Below are 22,931 nucleotides of genomic sequence, written 5' to 3'. Positions count from 1 at the left end.
TATTATATGACCTGGTGTTTATGATGTGATGTGGAAACCCAGTACCCAGAAAGTAAACAAGAAGTTCATTGGTAATAGTTACTTCCAATTTTCTTCAACTTCTAATTGATGTTCCTGTGGTTATTAGGACAGAGTGATGTATCTAAAACACAGAAACAGGGGTACAAACAGATTTTTACATCACCAAAGTACTCTTTTCTCCTGGGACAAAAAGCCCTTGTTATCACTTCAATTAAGGGAGTGTGTTGGGTCTTGCTCATCCTCCTGTTTAAAACAATTCTTGATGCACAAGGGAGTCACAGTATTTGTTGAACAAATAAAAAGTGCAGTAAAAGCACCTGACCTTTGCTAAAATTGGGTTCAAATATTCTAACCAGGGATTTGAAATTTTGTGTGACAAATACTTACCAAGGTTGAGGAAGCCCAGGCACAGAGCAGGTGGAGGACACCTAACTACTGCTAGGACTCTCGGCAGCCCGAGCTGTTCCTTCTTCCTCTTTCCACCCTGGACCTGGATGGCACCAAAGAGGGAAGCAGCACTCTACCATCTGTCTTAGGACAACTGGCTGGAGAAACTCTACCACCTTGCTACTGGGCCATGAGAGGAAAACCCCTGAGCAATTACCCACCATCAGACTTTTAGATCTAAAAGCAAACCTGAAGAGCAGCCACAATATGCTACAAGCTGATGTACTTGTGCAGCTTGTGAAAATTATACACCCTACTCAAGTTTCAAATTTTCAGGCATCAGTAACCTCATTATTATTTCACTCTTCTTTCTTCTTCTGCCTCTTTTAAACTTTACACTGTAGCAAGGGGAAAAAGATAATTTAGTGAAAATAAAATCATCTGGAAGTAAAAAAAAAAAAAAAAAACAGTTTCTGGATATGAATCATCTCCATTGGGTTAATAAATTACTTGGCTTATTTGGGGGATAGAGTGGTACTGGAATTAAACCCAGGTGCTTTACCACTGGGCTACATGCACAATTCTTTTCATTTTTTATTTTGAGACACTCTTGAAATTGCTGAGGCTGATCTCAAACTTGCAATTCTTCTTTCTCAGCCTCCAAATTCACTGGGATTACAGGTTGTGCCACCATGCCTGGCAATGAATTGCTCTTAATTCAAATGTAATGGAAAACATTTTGATTTCTCCTGAAATGATGGTATCTGGGAGGAAAGATTGAGAAGTGCCAGCTGCCTACACTTTCCTCATTAATGAAAACATCCCTCAAAAAGGGAGGATTTGGAAATAAAATTCCTGTCCTCAGATTAGCAGTCAGAGTTGTTGGGAGTATTTTCCAGGCTAATTAGTAAATCCCAATCATGAAAAGTCATCAGTACTTACCACTTCAATCACACATGGTACTCTGGATAAAGAGTACCATGCTTCATAATCCAGAAAATACACATAATCCAGAAAATACACAATAAGAAAAAGGGACAGATTTGAAGTAGGGCCTTCATGAGAGACCCTCTTTGGCCAACCCATGTAGAAATATGAGGTTTTATCAGCATGAGATCTGAGTATTTCAGGATTCACACAATACCTGCAATATCCAATGTATCATTGCACCAAGATGCTACCGACTGCATAGTCATTCATTCATCAAATGTCTCACGAGTAGCTTCCATAAGCCAGGCCAGACTGGTGATTATAGTGAACAATAAACACAGTGCCCACCTCAAGGAGCCTCACAGAGCATTTCCGGGCTTAAAAGCCAATAACGTGCTTTAAAAAAAAAACCAGAATGCGGGCATTTTAGAGACAGTGTTCTGCTAGAAGACCCCATGGTAGAGATTTGCTGGGGAACCAGAGTTCATGTGTGTCAGTGTTTTTACTCCTTTTGGTTCTGGAACAGCAGATTAATTGGCAATCATAAAACTGCTTTCGAGGCTAATAGTATCATCATGTTGAACCAAGCCCTTCACTGCATAAAGGTGAAGATGGAGGGCCAGAGATGGGATACAACAATGACTGTGATAATAATAGCATAGTAAGGAATGTCAGCAGAGAGTTTATTAAATGGGGATTAAGAGTATCACACTCATTTTATCATTTAATCTCCATTTTATGGCTATAGGAACCTAAAATAGCAAAGAAAGTTGCTTGTGAGAACCAAGATTTGGATCCAGACAAATTGACTCTGTATCTTCAACTATTGAGATAAGTTGTTGTTGAACCCTGGCTGTTGTAGGGAAAGTATATGCCAACTCCTAAACACTAGAGCACCAGAGCAACAACCTTTAAAATACAATAACCATTTTAAACTTCACTTTAAAAGCACAGAGCCCAAGGGTAGAGCAGAGTTGCCTGACAGATGAACCAACAGATGAATTTCCTTTAAATGACGGAGTCTTTCAAGGTCAGGAAATACTTGACTTAGGGTCCTTTACTGTTGCTGTTAATTTAGATGAATAGAGCAATTTTAAGATGTGTAGTCCTGAAAAAAGGAGACAATTGATTCTGCCCTATGGATTATTTAAGCTCTGAGTGGTAAGAACAGACCACACAGCCAAGGAGCATTAAGTATTTGGCCAACTATCTAAAACTGCTATCTCCAGTAATCACTCTCTCTGGTTCCAGTCAAAGGGCCAAATGGAGCATGGAGATTGACAAAGGTTTATTATGATGATATCGTTTTGAGCATACAGATAAACAGAGTAAGATAAGGAATATCCGAATACCTTCTTCCAAGTTTCTTCAAATCTTAACCTTTGCCACCATATTTGCTTCAGACTTTTTAAAGAAAGAAAACATCGCATTAAAATTGCCTGCCGTGTAGCTGCCCACTTATGCTCCTCTTTTTTTCCAGAGGTAACCAGCTTTCTCAACTTAATACTCACCATTCTCACATTTTGTGTGTTATTAAAAATATTTGTACATCCACAAATACTTATGTAGTTATGGCTTATAAACTTAATTTTATTTAAGCTTAATTCACATATTATTTCTGCAACTTGATTTTCACTGTTAAAGATCTGAACCCGATCACGTCCAGCTTTAAGACTCAGTGACTGGTCCTGAGAAGGGGTATTATTATGAATTCCAATGATTTCTTTGTTATATTTTCTTATCGTGATGAAATGTTTATAACATAAACATTGCCATTTCAATCATTTTTCAGTGTATAGTTCTGTGATGTTAAGTACATTAGCATTGCTAGATGATGCTCTGAGTTTGAGACTCACCCATGGACACACCTGTAGCTCCCGTGGACTGCGCTCCACTGCCGCACACATGCTAATCAGCATTGGGTACCACCTCGTGTTCTTCTTGTGATTGAGGGTATTGAGTCACTTCCAACTGTGTGGATCTGAAAATGTGTCAGTTGTGCATTTCCTTGCGCTCATATTCTCTTGTCAAAGATCCATATTTATCAGGCTGGGATTGTAGTTCAGTGGTAGAGCGCTTGCCTAGCATGCGTGAGGCCCTGGGTTCGATTCTCCCTACTGCATATAAATTTAAAAAAAAAAAAAAAGGTCCATTGACAACTAAAAAAATATTTTTAAAAAGATCAACATTTATAAGTGAAGTCCCTGGGTCACAGGGGAATGACATCTTCCATTTTTTTGGATTTGTCTGAGTTGCTTTCCAAACTGACTATATCAGTTACTGTCCCACCAGGAATGTGATGTAGAAATGTGACCAAAACAAAACAAAACAAACTTCAGTTACTTTTCCTGGTTACAAAATTAGCATATGTCATTTGTTAAAAAAAAAAAAAAGGCAGTGGGGAATGGAATACTAAAAAGCACATGGAAGAAAACAAAGATCAGTCATAAACTCACCCCCTCAGACAGAGCTCACCATTGTTGACATTTTTAGAATAATTCTTCCCTGTCTTTTTCATTGCATGCATTTACATATTTTAACATAATTGGCAGCATACTGTACATATTAAGTATGTTCAAAATTTTTAATGAATTTATATAGTTATGGTTTTAGAAAGGCATAAAAATTAAATTGTATTCAGTTATACATCAATTACTTGTATTAACAAGAATAACTTTAGAAGAAGTCAGGGTCATCCTATAACATGACAAGCCTAATTGCCAAGCTTAGAGGTTGTCTGCTTTCAAGTAAACCTGAACTTCCACCCATCATCAGCCCCCAAACGTGTACAAGTACTACACTTTGACCTTCTGGATCACTTTTTTTTTTTTTTTTTTATTGTAAACAAATGGGATACATGTTGTTTCTCTGTTTGTACATGGCGTAAAGGCATACCATTTGTGTAATCATAAATTTACATAGAGTAATGTTGTTTGATTCATTCTGTTATTTTTTCCCGTCCCCCCACCCCTCCCACCCCTCTTTTCCCTCTATATAGTGCTTCCTTCCTCCATACATGCCCCCCTCAGTAACCCTAACTCTAACCCTTCCCTCCCCCCATTATGTGTCATCATCCACTTATTAGCGATATCATTCTTCCTTTGGCTTTTTGAGATTGGCTTATCTCACTTAGCATGATATTCTCCAATTTCATCCATTTGCCTGCAAATGCCATAATTTTATCATTCATTATGGCTGAGTAATATTCCATGGTATATATATACCACAGCTTCTTTATCCACTCATCAATTGAAGGGCATCTAGGTTGGTTCCACAATCTGGCTATTGTGAATTGAGCAGCTATGAACATTGATGTGGCTGTATCTCTGTAGTATGCTGATTTTAAGTCCTTTGGGTATAGGCCAAGGAGTGGGATAGCTGGGTCAAATGGAGGGTCCATTCCAAGTTTTCTAAGGAGTCTCCACACTGCTTTCCAGAGTGGCTGCACTAATTTGCAGTCCCACCAGCAATGTATGAGTGTACCTTTTTCCCCACATCCTCACCAACACCTGTTGTTGCTCGTATTCTTGATAATCGCCATTCTAATTGGGGTGAGATGGAATCTTAGGGTGGTTTTGATTTGCATTTCTCTTATTACTAGAGATGTTGAACATTTTTCCATATGTTTGTTGATTGCTTGTAGATCTTCTTCTGTGAAGTGTCTATTCATTTCCTTAGCCCGTTTGTCGACTGGATTATTTGAATTCTTGGAGTAGAGTTTTTTGAGTTCTTTATAGATTCTGGAGATTAGTGCTCTATCTGAAGTATGATTGGCAAAGATATTCTCCCACTCTGTAGGCTCTTTCTTCGCATTGCTGATAGTTTCCTTTGCTGAGAGAAAGCTTTTTAGTTTGAATCTATCCCAGTTATTGATTCTTGCTTTTATTTCTTGTGCTATGGGAGTCATGTTAAGGAAGTCTGATCCTAGACCAACAAGGTGAAGATTTGGACCTACTTTTTCTTTTATAATCTGCAGGGTCTCTGGTCTGATTCCGAGGTCCTTAATCCATTTTGAGTTTAGTTTCGTGCATGGTGAGAGATATGGGTTTAGTTTCATTTTGTTGCATATGGATTTCCAATTCTCCCAGCACCATTTGTTGAAGAGGCTATCTTTTCTCCATTGCATATTTTTGGCCCCTTTGTCTAGTATGAGAAAATTGTATTTATTTGGGTTTGTGTCCGTGTCCTCTATTCTGTACCATTGATCTACCTTTCTATTTTGGTACCAATACCATGCTGTTTTTGTTACTATTGCTTTGTAGTAGAGTTGAAGATCTGGATCACTTTTTAACATGTTCACATGATACATGGCGGTAACTTTTTTACGTGTCCATGTTCTAATATCAATAGAAACCACACATGACTTTAGTACCATTTTCTTATCCTGGAAAGTGCCCCTTTGGTGAAGACTCTGACATCTGTGAACAGGACTCCTCTATAAACTGCAATTCTCAAGACTGTAATCACACTTCTCCTTGCTTTCTCTGGGTTCCTAGGAAGAGAGGACTCCTGGTTCACTCAGACACCAATCTACCCCTGAAGCCATTTGGCCACTCCATACATGTGTCAGTGTCTGTGAGGCTCAAATTACAGCTATGTTTACAGGGAACACACCCCAGCTTGGACCACCTCGCAAGAGTCTGGCTGGAACTAAGTATTTTCCACATAGCACAGCCTTTAAAACAGTCATATATGGCAATAACACACAAGAGGACAAATTAAGTTGACAGCCCCTGACATAAAGTTTGGGAGTGTCATATAATTTAATTCCATGCCCAACTATCTGAGAGCCCAAAAAATGCTACAAATGGGCCTAACATTAATTATAGCATGATTTAATGTTTCATTGCCCCTACAATACTCAATCTTCAGAAAGTAAACATAAAACTTTTGAAAGTCGTTTGTTGAATTTGAATAGTTTGTGCACACTTTATTCATTAATTCAGGGGCTGACATACTGATTCTGTAGAGTTGTTGGATTTTACACACAAAAAATAGGATAACCAGTGACTTCAATTTTAAATAAACAAATACTTTTTAATATACGTAGACCATACACTATGTTGGGGAGACACTTATATCAGAAAATTTCCTGTTGTTTCTCTGAAAATCAAACTTAACCAGGCATGCTTTGTTTTATCTGTAGCCTATCATAAAGAGTCAAATAGTAATTTAAGCTCTGAGGGCCATATGGTGTCTGTCATGACTACTCAACTCTACCATTGTTGCATGAAGAGTCATGGACCATAAACAAATGCATGAATGTCGTTACAAAAACAGGTGGAGGACAAATACAGTCCACAGGTCATAGTTTGCTGATCCCTGCCTTTGTTTATTCAGTCCATGCACTTTCATCTTTTGTGCTTTCTACGTGCAAAGCACTGAACTTGGCGTTGGGAGAATAAAAACCAGACCCTATTTTTGTCCTAGCAGGGAGAAATAGGCAAGACATAATTACTGAATAAATAATCAACTACAACCTCTAATAGTCTTATCAAAGAAATAGAAAATAATGTACATTAATTGAGAATACCATTGAGGCAAGAGTGATTGTCTCTTGGACAGTGTCTTCTGGAAGACTCCTTTCAAGAAGTGATGATGAGGCAGCAACCTAAAAAGGCATTTTCAAAAGGTGGAGGCAAGTGCAAAGGCCCTGAGCCAGCAAAGGACTCTGTGTTCAGTGTGTTTGAGAAACTGGAAAAAGGCCAGTTAGCCCAAAGTGAGAAGGGATAGAAGGAGATGAAGTGGGAGAGGGATGGTGGAAACAGACCATTCAATCTTGAAGGCCGAGAGAAGAAAGCTTGGTGCTAATCCCTGGCCTGCAGGCATTTAGAAGTGTCCTTTTAGTTGCTGACTGTAGATGTCATAGGTACATGACAGGCTGAAAACTCCATATGAATTATGGATACTTAGGTTTAAAAGCATCATATTTGATTTTCTAAATTTCCACGATTCCTCCTGGACAGACACTTGTACACCTACAATTCTCCAACTTTGGTGCTTACTAGAATCACCTAGAAAGCTTGTTTAAAACCCAATGTCCAGGTTATTCCCAGATCCTGGGCTGAGAACCGGGCATCATGTTTTTTTAAGCACCTCTGATATATCCAATCACCCACCCCAGGAGCTTATAAACATGTAGATAGATTCGGATTCAGGAGGTCTAGACGGGGGCTCGAGATTCTGCATTTTTAACAAGCTCCAGGAAGATGCTGATGCTGCCAATCCACCTGCCACATTGGAGTATGGAGGGCCGATAGCACCTCAGCAGTCCTTGCACACACACCTGCTTGCTGTTTTCTTGTCCCCTTCATTGCCTTCCTACTATCATCCTTCGAAATTTTATTACCTGTAGTTGGTTTGCAAAGCCCATAGGCTGCTACCAAACCCCACATTACTTCCCATTTTAAAGGGACTTTCTAAAGATGGGAAACTTGTATTCCCCAGCAAAGATCTGCAATCTCTCTGCAAAGGCAGGTAATCTTATTAAGGAAAGATCTGAAGTATCCTTAGTAACAAATACTCAACCCAGCCTCTCTGTTCTCCGAGGCTCTATTCTCCAATGCCTCTCTGTGCATTTGTTTGTCTCAGAGCAGTCATGCATCGTGGGTCCATTCGTCTTCCCTTATCACTCTGTTACTGCCGCTGAGCACTCGTTCAGCTGTACACTACGGCTTCTTGGCTGACAAGATAATTACATTCCGTACAGACTAGGAGAAAGACAGGTAGTGCTCAAAGTTCCAAGGCCGACTACCCAGTCATTGCTGGTGCAGACTTCAAGATCAAGCACCTGATCTAATTAGCACACTCCCGTGCTACCTGCCCGACTGCGGAATGCTGACAATTGGAAGCCCGAAGGCAAAGCAGATATCATGCAACCCAGAGACAGACATTCACACTACCCTTGTGCCAGAAACAATTACATGTTCTTTTTGGAATCTTGGGTGTCCTAGTAACACAGTCAAGCCTGGGGGTAAACTTTTGCATAATACCAGAAGCCCTGCATTTACCGATAATGAACATGATGAGAACCAGAGAAATAAACCCCACAAGAATGAAAGACCTCATGGGAAGAAAGCCTTCTGATTGCCTTCAGAAGGATTTATTTTAGCAAACCCAGCCAGCTCCAGTTATGGAAGAACACTTCTCCACGAAAGTGAGGCTTCACCAGCAAAGAGCTGTTTTCCTCTGAACAGATAAATAGCAGAGCAGAGTCTCCTGGGACTTTTTTTTTTTTTTTTTTTTTTCCCTGCCTCTATGCTTTTGCTACTTCCTACATTTCTTTCAAGATGTAGCCTTTGAATTTGAAAATTATTACAATCACAATCCTTTTCTTCCTTTCTTTTTGCTTTGGGTAGAAGTGTTCTATAATCTCAGACAGTCTATGTATGTGTGTGTGTGTGTGTATATATATATATATATATATATATATATATATAGAGAGAGAGAGAGAGAGAGAGAGAGAGAGAGAGAGAGAGAGCATTATTATCTTAACTTTCTAAAGAAATTCTCATCTTCTCTTCCTGCTGGCATTTGCACCAGTTCCTCCTGGAACCTGGTAGAAAACAGAGAGCATTGACCTTGGGGTCAAGATATATCTCTACCACTTATGACTTCTGTGTCTGGGCAATATGCTCATCTGTCCAGTTTAAATTAGGGGTATAAAGTTAAAGAAATCAAAGAGTTAAAGAAATCAACTTATTCCTGTGTTATGGGTTGAAGCATGCCCCCCCCCCCCACCAAAGAGATACATTAAAAATCTAACACCCAGTACCACAGATGTGACCTTATTTGGAAATAGTGTCATTGCAGATATAATTTTGTTAACATGAGGTCACACTGGATAGGGTAGACCCTTGATTTAATATAACTGGTGTCCTCACGTGAAGAGGAGAAGAGATGCAGACACGAGTTTAGAATACCATGTAATGATGGGTTAGGACTTGGAGGGAAACATCGAGAGGATTTCTGCCACCATGGGAAGCTAGAAAGACGCAAGGACAGATTCTCTAGGGTCAGGTTTCAGAGGGAGCTTGGCCCTGCCCACACCTTGATCTCAGTCTTCTAGACCCTAGAACTGTGAAATAATAAATTCCGCTATTGTAAGCCACCTGATTGTGGTGCCTTGCAATGGCAGCCCTGGGAAATTAGCATACCCAGTCTTAGGCTTACTCATTAACCTTTCTCAGGGTCAACAATGATAGCTCAAGAGCAGGAGGGTCATTGCCAGGCATCTAACAGGAGTGATCTGGTTCAGAGACCTGTTGCTGAGCAGAAGTTGAGTCCAGATCTACTTTCTGGGGGATCATTTCAGGCAAATTAACTAAATTCTCTGGACCTCAGTATTTTGGCATTCAAACAGGAATAGTGTGGTACTTAAATGACAGAGCGTCCATGAAGAATGAGAGGATGACACTGGCAGGCAAGGATCTGAGCCCTATTACTCTTTTCCCAGTCACGTGGGAGGCTCTGGCATCTTTAACCCTGTCTAGAGTGTGGGCTCCCTGCACTAGCACCCCAGGTGGAACCAGAAATCCTCTCCTCACGGTCCCTTTCCTGCCACTTCCCTAAGGACACCCAGGGTCCCCGCAACTATAAACGCTTCAGGAGCTGGAAACTGTGGTTTCTGAGGTTGCAGGTATCCGAAAGGCAATAGGTGCCTAAGGATATCAGGACCACTCAGCCCTGTTGCAAGGTCCCCTAAATTGGAAATTTTAGCTCAAGGGAACTTAGTCCTTAGCAGCTCTTAAGGAAAGGGAGAGACATACAAGATGCCTGTGAAAGCTGAACTCTGCCTGGTGACACCTCTCTTGGCTCCATCCTCAGATAGAAGGAATCAGGTAGGCACTGATTATTCCTTGCAGCCAAGTCCTTGACAGATCTGAGCCCCTTTCAGAAATACTTCACTTTCTGCAGTTTAAGTGACATCTTGATCACCCAGCCTGCACCTCCTTGACAATGTCAACAATAAATGCTTCTCTGTGCAAGCATTTGCTTCAGAATAGCCACACATTCTGTGGGCCTGTTTCTGTTGGGTATACATCCTTCGGGTGGAATTATTAGGTCATAGGGTATGCTTATGGTTGGCTTTAGAAGATATTAACAGCTACACTCCCATTACGAGCACATGCAGTCATTGTCTGTTTTTTAAATTTTTTAAGCATTCTAGGCTGGACATGGTGGCCCTAACCAACATAGAGAGACCTTATCTCTAAATAAAATATACAAAGGGCTGGGGACATGGCTCAGTGGTTAAGTACCCCTAGGTTCAATCCCTGGTACAAAAAAAATTTAACCATTCTAGGGGTTAAAATATCAGCATTTTGCTATGGTTTTAATTTATATTTCTCTAATTATTAATGATGCTGAATGCTTTCACATATTTATTTGCCATGTGTATGTTTATTTTTATTAAGATGTCTTTTTCTTGTTGATATGTAGTTCTTTAGATAGTCTAGAACTGAGTCCTGTGTTATTTGCATACACTACAGATATTTTCTCCTACTCAATGGCTCCTCTCGCTTTCTTAAAAGCAGCTTTATGAGAACAGAAATTCTTAATTTTAAATAATAGACTTTATTTTTTTAGAGTTGTTTTAGGTTCACAGCAAAATTGAGTGGAAGGTACAGAACTTTCCGGTATATCCCCTGTTCAGCCCATGCATGGCCTTCCCTGTTGTCATCCCCCATCAGAATGGTACATCCATTAAGAACAATGGATGTATATTGATACATTCTTATCATCCAAAGTCCATCATTTACATTAGGGTTCACTCTTGGTATAGCACATTCGGTGAGTTTTGACAAGTATAGAACTGCACATATTCACGATTGGAGTATATGTTAAATAGTTTCATTACCCTAAAAATCCTCCTTGCTCTGCCTGTTCAGTCCTTTCTCCCTCCTATCCTCTGACTGCCATTGATCTGACTGCCTGGATCCATACTTTTCCTTTTTCACAATGTCATGTGGTTAAAATAATCCATTATGTGGCCTTTTCAGATTGGCTTCTTTTGCCTAGTAAAAGGTTCCACCATGTCTTTTCATGGCTTGATAGCTCATTTCTTTTTAGTGGTGAATAACATTCTATTATTTGAATGTACCACAATTTATTTCTCCATTCACCTACTGAAGAACATCCTGGTTGTTCCCAGCTTTGGTAATTATGAATAAACATCTGTGTGTGGACCTAAGTGTTCAACTGTTAAGTAAATAACAAAAACTGACTGCTGGATCTTATATATTGTATATTTAGTTTGTAAGAAACTGCCAACAGTCTTCTACAGTGGATGCACTATTTTGCATTGCTGCCAGCAATACATGAGAGTTCCTGTTGTTCCACACCCTAACCAACATTTGGTATTGTCAGTGTTCTGTATTTTGGCCATTCTCATAGATATGTAGTAAAATCTCAGCATTATTTAATTTGTATTTCCCTAGTGATTTGTCATGTAGAGATCTTTTCATGTGCTTATTTGCCATCCGTATATCTTCTTTGGTGAAGTATCTGTAAGGTCTTTGCCTCAGTTGTTTGTTTAGATTAGTTTAGGTTTGTTTTGTTTTGGTATTGGGGATTGAACTCAGGGACACTCAACCACTGAGCCACATCCCCAACACTCTTTTGTGTTTTATTTAGAGACAGGGTCTCATTGAGTTGCTTAGTGCCTCACTTTTGCTGAGACTGGCTTTGAACTCTCCATCCTCCTGCCTCAGCCTCCTAAGTCACTGGGATTATAGGCGCATGCCACCACACCTGGCTTTTGTTTCAGTTTTTAATCAGGTTATTTGTTTTCTTGTTGCATTTAAAGAGGTTTTTGTTTTGTGTTTATTTTAGAGAACAAAGCTTTATCAGATATCTTTTACAAATGTCTTCTCTCAGTCTGTGTCTTGTCTTCTCATTCTCTTGACACTGTCTTTCCCAGGGTCTAGCTCATCAATTCTTTCATGGATTGTGCCTTTGGTGCTGTATCCAAAAAGTCATCACCAAACTCAAGGTCATCAAGATTTTCTCCTACATTACCTTCTAGGAGTCTGATGGTTTTGCATTTTTTAATTACATTAGTGATCTGTTTTGAGTTACTTTTTGAGAAAGGTGTCTAGTCTGTCTAGATTTTTTTTTTTTTTTTTTCAGAAGTGGATGTCCAGTTGTCCCAGAGCCATTTGTTGAACAGATTGTTTTTGCTCCACTGTGTTGCCTTTGTTCCTTCATCCAAGATTAGCTGATTATATTTATGAGGGTCAATTTCTGGTCTCTCTCTTCTGTTCCATGGATCTATCTGCCTATTCTTTTGTCAATATCATACTGTCTTGATTAATGTAGTTTTATAGTAAGTCTTGAAGTCAGGAGTATCAATCTCCAACCTCATCCTTCTCCTTCGATATCTAGTTGTCTACTCTGGGCCTTTTGCCTCTCTGTATAAACCTAAGAATCAGTTTGTTGATATCCACAAAATAATTTGCTGGTATTTTGATTGGGATGGCATTGAATCTATAGATAGAATTTTTACTCTTACGTACTATGTATTAATCTTTTCCTTTATACGTAGTACTTTTTGTATCCTACTTAATACATTTTTTAACCCTAAGGCCATGAAGATACCTCTCCTGGCTTCCACAGTGTTAAAACTCAGAACAGTGGTTAAGCTTTTGACTGGAGGAGTAATAACTGGGGAGTAGTAGAAGGGAGGATTCCAGGGGGCTGTTCACGTCCCATTTCATGAACTTGGTAGTTACACTTGCTTGTTTACTTTTTAAGTACACAACATATGTACTTAATAGTGTCCACTGTGTATGTGTGTTGTACCGCTATTAAAACTAGAAAGAGAAAAAGAACAAACAGGAGCAAATGACCCAAGAGATCCAAGGGAAAAAAATTCTTTGAAAGATTAGATGAAATATTTGTGAGCAGATTATATAGCACTATAAATTCTTTCAATTCTCAGTTTATAATAAGTTAAATTTTTACTACATGTAATTTATTAAAACTTGTTTATTGAAAGTAAACAATGCTGAGCTTCAAGCCATTCTGAGGATAAGATAAAGTGTGCGAGTAGTGACATTTCTCTGTCCTTAGCCAAGAGGAGTGCACACCTGACAGCTAGTTCTGGCAACCCGACACTGAGGGGCACTGAACTTGGAGACAGTCTCTGAGGGGAACCCAAGTGTGCAGATGTGAATTCAAGAGATCTCCTCTGTATCGTCTGCCACCAACCCACAAAAAGACCTCCGCCCGCTCGTTCTCCATCCATTTTCAGGGAGCAAATGTGAACTGTGGGACACATAAGAAATCTTTTTTGAGATGGGAACAGAGTGAACAAATAAAATAGGGCTTGAAGAAGAAAGTTAAGAAAACTGAGGTCATCAGAAAGAGGGAGTGAGAAAAGCAACTCAGGAACTCCGGGGTGCCATAGCAGGGAAGAGTGGAGAAAATTGATAATTAAGATAATCTACAGAAATATAATGGAGAATTCAAGCCCAAGCATAGGAGTTTGCATTTCTAATCAGCTCATGCACCATTGTGTTTACAGCATTCACCATTTCTAATATTCAAGCATCATCTTTCAGAATCACAATGCTATAATTCATCCCATCCGGGCATGCAAAATCATCTTTTTTCTAGCATTAAGCATGTTTAATCATGACGATTTATAATAGCCCTTTAGGACTTTAATGAAAGGAAGGCATTTGATACATGATATTTACAGCAATCATAATACTACAAGATTTAAAGTATAATTTTTCACAGTGTTAGACCACAAAGCCAAATTGTCCATGTTTTTAGTTAATTATTTTAAGTGCTTTGGGGGGAGATCAGCATCCAGAAATTAATTAATAGTTTTTCTCTGTACAATTGTCAGTGTTGTCACTGGTTGCTGCTACTGGCTGCCAACTCCTTTATACTCTCGCTCTAGTGGCAATCAGCAAAGGCGATTAATGTTAACCACTTGTCCTAATAACCAAATGCCAAATGTCAAACCACACGCAGGATCATAATTATGCTTTAGGAAGTAGATGGGTTCAGCTTTGTTAGCCAAGAGTTAACCCCAAATTTGAAGGCCTCTCGAACTAGTGCCTGCAGAAAATACCCCTGACACTGCATCCTTGGGGACACCAGGATGGCAGCTGCATATAAAGCTAAGAGCCTTAAAATTCCTGAAAGGGTCTAAGCCTTTCTTTGTCAAGCTCTAAAGGTTTCCTCTGCCTTCTCTTCTGGCATTAGTCAAATTTGCACACATTCCAGCTCCATTTGAGTGGAATTCAAGTTCCTATTTAGGCATTCGCTGTTAACCACAGGTCTCATGCTTCATGGCCCTTTGTGACATGTGTTTATTTGAAGAGGTAAATCCATGAAGCCGTGCCTTCCTCCTATTTTATAAGTTCTACCTGACTCAGGGAAATCGAAAGGGGCCTTCTGCCAACAGGCAATGATGTAGGGCAAGGATGAAGTTGAGGTACTTCCCTGGCTTGCTGCCAGCAGTCCCCTCAGTATTAAGATGCAATGTCAAAGCAGAGCAGCATGTGACACATTCAAGAGTTCAGGTTTCTAGCAACTTCCAACATCAGCACTGAAATAAGCAGAACATTACAACACCCATAAAACAAAACTGAAGCGTGTTGTTTTGCACATAAGAAGTGTAGAAAGTCCCCCTCTAGCAAGTGCCTGGGACCTCCTGCATACCTTTGTGTCCTGCCATCACCCTGGCCTCAGATGTTCCTCTCCTTCATCCCCCTCATCCTGATTTATTATTCAGTTTCACTATCATTATGATGATTATTGATTCTAATTTAGTTTCATGCATTTTCTAAACTACTTAATTCTTCTATGGAATAAGACTATCAAGATTATGTTGGAGCCATAGGAGATGCCCTCAATCCATCATTCAAAGCTTATTTACTCTTCTGTCTGTGCAGTTTTGGTTAATCTCAGTCATCTGATTTCACAACACACAGCAACATAGAAGCCTGCAGCTGACAGTGTTGTCATCTGTTGATGTAGCACAGCATATTAAGCTATTTAATAGAAGTTGTTGAGTGCAACAGTAAATAAGTCAGCAATGATACCTAGAGCCAATCGAGAAGGTAGAAACAAGTTAAAAACAAATACAAGCTGGGTGCGGTGGCACACGCCTGTAATCCCAGGAGCTTGGGAGGCTGAAGCAGAAGGATTGAGAGTTCAAAGCCAGCCTCAGCAACTTAGCAAGGCCCTAAGCAACTTAGCAAGACCCTGTCTCTAAATAAAATAAAAAAAGGGCTGGGAATGTAGCTCAGTGGTTAAGTGCACCTAAGTTAACCCTAACCCTAACCCTAACCCTAACCAGCCAGCCAGCCACTGGCTCAGTGGTTAAGTGTTCCTGAGTTCAATCCCCAGTACAAAAAAAAAAAAAAAATCCTCAAATACAAGAAAAGCATAGCAGTTGGGGCCCATGTGGTGCATGTGTGACCTCTTCCTGGATTTTGAAAGCCTTTGATGATAGAGCAATAGCTCATATTGATAGGTACGACTATTCCTTCAACACATTCTGGGGAGTCTTTGCTCAAGAAGACAGAAAACTTTTCATTTGAAGGAAAGGAAGTTTTAAAACATAAAGCTTAAGAGAGGAATACTATTGAGCTCTCTGGAAAATTCACTTCTTCCCAATGCCTCATTCTGGGAGAGTTGATGAACTGGTCTGAGTCCTCCTCAGGTGGAAACATCTCAGGAGAAGCAAGGTAAATGCAGAACACAGACCAGTTAGAACTAGGTTGACTCATTCAATCATGATGGGGAAGGGAGAAATTCCAGCCCACCCAAGACTGTGCTGAATCCCTGAAGGAGCGCTCCTTACCCGTAGGAAAGGGAGAGTAAACAGCAAGCATCCAAGTTCACTCCCATTCTCCAGCAAGCGATTGCTTTTCAGGTCCTCTCAACCCAATGACACACAGAGCAACCTGACTCCCTCGCCCCCTTTGTGTGTGTCAAACCTTGGTTTCTGCAAGATTAGAAAATGAGAAGGAAGTTCCTGGATGCATGCTCAAGATTTTTTGGATAACTGATGCTTTAGGAGTGGAAGACATTATATAAATGTTATTGTTATTTGAGACTTGACTCCTGTCGTGATACAAATCACAGCCCTAGACAAAGGCGAACACTGACTCTAGATTTCTCAGCAGCAGCTCTGGGCAAACTGTTTCCCACTGAGCCCAGTAAGCAGTAACATGTAGGGGCTCCAGTTTCAGGAGAAACACCCCTTTATTATCTGGGGTCTGTTTTCCCCAACCAGTTAAGTATGGGGGAATCACAGTCTGGATGCTGAACCCCACACTTACTGTTTCTCAACTACTAAGAACAAACAGAGATTGACTTTTTTGTTGCTGTTGTTGTTTCCAGAATTACGCAAAACTTATACCTGGAGCCACCGTGGGACTACTTCAGAAGGACTCCGGAAACATTCTCCAGCTAATCATCTCAGCTTATGAAGTATGATATTTTATAAGAAGTTGACTTCTTGTTTGTATTTCTTTAGTATTCAAAAACTCTGTTGTGTTTTAGGCAATGGAATGCACTGTCATTTGTTGATAGTTTATCCAAAGTTTATGTCTGTATGCACGCAGCCAAAATATAAAATTTGTTTACTTTATTTGCAGATCTCCTTTCTGAAAGGTGGAGCAGCAGGTAGAAAATCAAAAACCTGACCCTAAAGTTGATGAAGTTGAGGTTGTTTTTATAACAACCAAGAGCAGTACTGTCCCCAGTAAAATTTTTAAGTTGACTAGAAAGTTTCCATAAGTCATACAATCAAGTTCTCCTCTGTCTGCAGGAAGAAAGAAAGAAAGAAAGAAAGAAAGAGAGAGAGAGAGAGAGAGAGAGAGAGAGAGAGAGAGAGAGAGAGAGAGAGAGAGAAAGAAAGAAAGAAAGAAAGAAAGAAAGAAAGAAAGAAAGAAAGAAAGAAAGTTAAAAAAAAAAAAAAAAAAAAACCTATTTGTAAATTGCCATTGAGCAACGGAGTGATGTAGGGAACTAACTTCCCAGATTGAATGAGACAAGATCGTTAATTCAACCTAGAATACCTAAGCTGGTTACATATCTAAATATCAAAAGCACACCAGCATGCTTCCTTCAAGGCTTTGGACTTTAGTGAACCAGGGAAATTTCCACTGGTTTAACAAGTATGTAGGCGATTTTTTTTTTCCCTTGACTGTGAGTTAGTACTGAGGACAGATTTCCTCTCTTAAAACGAGATTTATACCTACAGGGTTGTCATTTTCCTTCTTTGCCGCCGTTACCTAACTCAGTCAACAATGGCCAGTTGCCAAATCTTCTTTATCTTGGTTCCTGAATATCATTCCCCTTTTTTTGCCTTTACTTACAAAATAAAAAATGAAAAAGCGAAACCCCACAAAGAGGTAGATGAAACTCTACATTAGGATGGGCATAAAAAAAGTAAATTTTTAGGACTCAGTAAAGCTCCAGCATTTGCTTTAAGTGGCATTTACATAATAACAAATGAATAAAATTCTCCTAATTTTTGATGTTTTAAAATTGCAAATAAATGGCCCAAGTATAGTATATGCCGATACTTGGCATACCAGTGTTCCCTAGTTAAATGACATATCAGAATTATCTGGGAAGCTTTTTAAAAACAGGCATGCTGAGATTTCTTTGTGGTTAACTTTGAAGAAGTTTAGGGAAGTATGAGATACACATTTTGATAAAAACTCCACTATGATTTTGAGATCACCCCACCAATTTTGAAATTCACCTGAAGCGGGAGGAAGCAACATATTCCTTTTCAAATAGTTCATTTCCTCGAAGAATAAAATAAAGATGTATCCATTAAAATTGTAAGAGGATGGGGTTTTTCTCACTGATGGGCCTCAGAAATTTCAGTTTTCTTAGCTCACATCAAAAATTAATCACATTAGCTCATGCTTGAGATTCTTCCAGACAGGAAAGCGCATCAACAAAACACTATAAAAACCTTCCTCCCTCTCATGCGGTAATTAAAGTTTTAATGTGTAGGATCAAATAAAATTACAAAGCAATCCTTCACTGAATTATAGCACTCTCTGTTTTCTTTAACCCGATACTCTCCAAAGTGTTGACCACTAACATCTTCCCCAAAATCAAGCAAATTAGAAAACAGCAAATAGTCAAAAATATTTCCTCCTCCCACCTGACAAGCCCATCCATGCCCCTATTTGCTCTGCCAGAAGTTACGTCTCACTTTACGGTCCCAAATCACCACATAACTTCAGGGTAGTTGAAGTCAAGGCATTAAACATTTGAATTGAATCTGTGTCCTCATTTTACTCTCCCAAAAATACCAGTAAGCATCCATTATTCTTCTACTAAACAATCTTGCTCTAGAGTTATTGGAACTTTATGATTCACAGGGTGAAGGATGCAATCAATCATGGCACTGGTTGAAATTATTTTTCTACTCTGTTATTTTTAAATGTATTCTGAAAAAGACTTTACAATATAGAGACCTATAGACAATTTCTTTTTCAGTCTATAAAAAAGAAGGAAAGAATATAGTGAGAGAAAACATAAAATGCTTCTGTTTGACTTCTTACAGGGCAGAGGCAGAGGTGTTTATAGTTTGTAACTACAAACATTAGCTGAGTGTTTTATGGTGCCATATTGATATTTTAAAAAATCTTAAATACTGGGTGTATATTCATCTGACCATCTCTCACTGATTTCCTCCCTTCCCCAACCACATTATAAAAGCTGCTGAAATATCTGTGATCCCAAGGGCAAGCTCATCTACGGGGAAGGAATTCACTGGTTTGTTTTGGTTGTCCTGGCTGATAGGAGATGTTCAATCAGTAAATGAATAAAATGATGAAAGATACAAATGAACATTTATGTCCTTTCATTGGAAAATTTACACTAGAATATTTCTGGTCAAATTTGCAATATGATTCTCAATTATACCAATGCTGAGACTTCCCTCAGTTAGGTCAGATGATGTCATTCACTGGTCCTCATTATTGCTGTCACCTACAGTTGTATCCCTCATTCCTCATTTAGCTCCTGGAGATTCACTATGCCACTATGTCCAACACTTCTTTTGTCTTAATTCTTTATGATTTCAGAATAAACAGAATTTTGAGGAGGCAGGATTAAATTTGAAGTTGAATATGCTTATAAAATGCCATCAATGAAATGGGTGTATGAACTCAAAACCTTTTAGCTGAATTGAAGTATAACTTAATTCATAATATTTTAAAATTTGTTTTTATTCTATTTTTTACCTTTAGTAATTTGGTTTTATCCCTCAAAATATATACATTGATGTTGTAAGATCATAAGAAATAGAAAAAGTAGGATGATAAGCTTCTGAGAGCAGAAATTCAGTCTCATCCTAGACTTGACTCTACATTAAATGTACAATAGACACTCAATGAATTCTAATAATGACTTTAAGGCAGTTTCCCCTTACATTTTGCCTCCTCTAAACCTTGGATCCATCTTGTAATTCATGTTGCTTTACAACTACTACGTGTCAGATGGCAGTCATGACATGGTTTTATTGACAGTTGTGATCAACGGGGTTTCAACTCATTGAATGCATTGTTGCTATGCAAGCACTAAGTTTAATTGCCATTTTAAATATCTTTGAAAAGTTTGTCCTATGAGTTGAAATTAGATGAAAAGTTATTAGGTATGCAGAAATGTACCAAAACAGAGCAGCAGGGTGTAAATTTGATATCAGTGAAGCAAATATTCCTTGTTGGAGGAATGACTGCAATTCTGTATTTCTTGCAAATCGACAACCAGCTACTTTATGGGACCTAAGAAATGAAGGCACTTACAAGTACAGGAAACTGTTATTATATTTTGTTATCAAGATACAAGCAAAAAAATTGTCTTTTCTATGCCAAATTATGCAACTCAAAGGAATTTGCTAAATGCTTCAGAATGGATGGAATAATTTTCAAAGCATTGATAGACTGATGATTATCATGTGTTGTACAGAACTACCTTGAGTTATTTTATCATAGTTTATCATATGATAATAGCATATCTTATAATTAATGACATCTTAGATTCAATAAAATATGATATATATTGATTGATCATTTCCTTGCTTGATTAATTCTATGGTAAATTTCTTTTAGATCCAATTTAATTTTATTCATTTGTAGTTTCTTCTTCTGGTTGTACTTTTGGTTCATTTAACCCATTTTGTCTTAATTAAAGGAACTGAGGTCTGAGGTGGAACTGGAGGTATTAGGAGACACAGAAGGACTCAACCTGTCCTTCACAGCTGTCTGTAACAATGGCACCCTCTTCCCACACCAGAAGAAATGCTCTCACATGAAGGTGGGAGACACGGTGAGTAAATGGACAATTCGGCTGTTTGAAAAAACATGCAGATGGGTCAGGATTAGCTTAGCTTACTGGGGCTGGACTCCTTTCAAGAATTTCAAAGATTTCCTAATAACGCTTTTGGCAAAGTTGATTTCCACACAGCCTTGTTTCACCTCCTGCAGGTTAGTAGATGGAGGAAGTAGATAATTGGTATTTTCTTTCCAGGCTTCATTCAATGTGACTGTGAGTATTCCAAACTGTGAGAGAAGCAGGCGCATTACCATAAAGCCCGTGGGGCTGGGGGACACCCTGGAAATACTCATCAGTCCGGAGTGCCACTGCGACTGTCAGAAAGAAGTGGAAGTGAACAGCTCCAAATGCCACAATGGAAACGGCTCCTTCCAGTGTGGGGTGTGTGCCTGCAACCCCGGCCACATGGGTCCTCACTGCGAGTGTGGTGAGGACATGCTGAGCACAGATTCCTGCAAGGAGGCCCCTGATCATCCCTCATGCAACGGAAGGGGTGACTGCTACTGTGGGCAGTGCATCTGCCATTTGTCTCCCTATGGAAACATTTATGGTCCTTACTGCCAGTGTGACAATTTCTCCTGCCTGAGACACAAAGGGCTGCTCTGTGGAGGTAGGCCATGTCTAAAGGCATCTTACAGCTATTCAAGTATCAGGAAAGGGCTTTCCAGCTTTTGCACCTTCCTAAGTTTCCTGGGCATAGTGGGTGCTCTATAAATATTTAATGATCAACTCAGTGGGTTAATCTTCAGACTTAGGATAACTGAATCATCTCTTGCATTTTCTTCTGGCTTTTTCTAATCTATAGTTATCATCCAGGCTCCTCAAAATTGCCTGGGCTCTGAATTCCGTTATCTTCTGGAATTTTCTAGACCGAGCTGATGGGTGTGACCCAACTCTTAAATGCCTATTGCTTTAGGAAAATAAAAAGTTAGACTGCTAAAGCGGCATACTTCCTCAGACAGGAGCACAAGGACACCAAGCACACTCTCATAGCCCCCACTCATTCCACAGCTTTCTATTAAGCACCTATTATGTGATAGGTATTAGGTTAGGTAATAAGTCTAATAACAATGAGTGGGAACATAAATGAGGAAGCCTATGGAAAAGATTCAAAGAAAATTTCTTAAGAAATGAAGAAAAGTTTAAAATAGAAATATTTACATTTTAATGTTCATTACAGATGTAAAGTCCCTGTAGTTTATGAATTCATTGCCTATTATAAAATCATTCCAATATGCATACACATTTAAGTATGATCTATTCAGACAAGAATTACACATATCTTAATATGCTTTAAAATTATATAAATTTCTACTACAATTGGAATCTTAACTGACTGTTGAATTTAAGCTCTAATGTCTCAGTTTTTCACAGTATGTAAGCAGAGGGCTTTTCAAACAGAGAGCCATTATCTCTACAGAAACTAGGCAAGTTGTGTTTTCAAACCACAGTGTTGGGAACATATAAAAAAGACCAATTTCAGGGGAGAAGAACCTGAAAGAAAAGCCTCAAAGGACTCCACGCTTTTTGAAAACCATTTGATATCCCTAGGAATCCACTACCTTTCATTTCTTTGCTGCAGCTGTGGCTACCAATAGGATCTTCTGAGAAAATCCACTTTCTCACCCCACCCACAATACAGAGTGAAAAACTTAGGATCTGCCTCAGTTGAGACCTGTTTCTCTCCCAAAAGTTTATTTCCTAAGGGTTTTTGTTTTGTTTTGTTTTGTTTTTGGTTTTGGTTTTTTTTTTTTTTTTTTTTTTTGGGGGGGGGGGTGTTGGTCCTTTCTTTTTTGGCTCTAGGGATCAAATCCAGGACTTTGGGTATTCGAGGCTAGCACTTCACCACTGAGCTACATCCCAGCCCCTTATTTCCTGAGTTTGTGGCTGTGCTTCCAAGGTCACATCAGTGCTGTCTTCACATGATGCAGACAGGACACAACCTGGAAGCAACAAGAAGCCAGCCAAAGGCCGTCGCCACATCAGAGAAAGAATATATTTGTCAGAATCCCACACTGCATTTCTAATACAAGGCTTTAAAAAAAAATACACGTTTAAAATATTTGCAATTACTTTCATAAAAATTCTAAATACAATGTGATCTAATAGCTATACCAACACCAGCTGTATGTCACTCTTAAAGTCCTGGATCTAAGGAATCCAGAACATTATAAATTGCTGATGTGCTCAGCAGCACAGCGCTCCCTGACTGCCTTTTATTTTATTTCATATGCATGGGGAAAAGGGAATAAACGCAAAAAGAG

The 22,931-nt window shown here is 39.1% G+C and overlaps 1 protein-coding gene across 20 annotated transcripts in view; it reads left to right on the top strand.

Annotated features, from left to right (window-relative positions):
• ITGB6 (integrin subunit beta 6) overlaps positions 1-22,931 on the top strand; it is a 125,062-nt gene that overhangs the window by 77,033 nt on the left and 25,098 nt on the right. For 19 of the 20 annotated variants that reach the window (XM_079131771.1, XM_079131777.1, XM_079131768.1 and 16 more), the window contains 3 exons: positions 16,705-16,794; positions 20,527-20,661; positions 20,863-21,277. In XM_079131771.1, the coding sequence (XP_078987897.1) occupies positions 16,705-16,794; positions 20,527-20,661; positions 20,863-21,277 (640 nt within the window). The remainder of the gene's footprint in view (positions 1-16,704; positions 16,795-20,526; positions 20,662-20,862; positions 21,278-22,931) is intronic. The other variant, XM_079131770.1, reaches the window with a different exon arrangement.

This window comes from Sciurus vulgaris (genome assembly GCF_902686455.1).
Source record: "Sciurus vulgaris genome assembly, chromosome: 3".
NCBI classification, from domain to species: Eukaryota; Metazoa; Chordata; class Mammalia; order Rodentia; family Sciuridae; genus Sciurus; species Sciurus vulgaris.
Note: the sequence above shows the minus strand (reverse complement) of the source record. Positions and strands in the feature narration are given on the sequence as shown.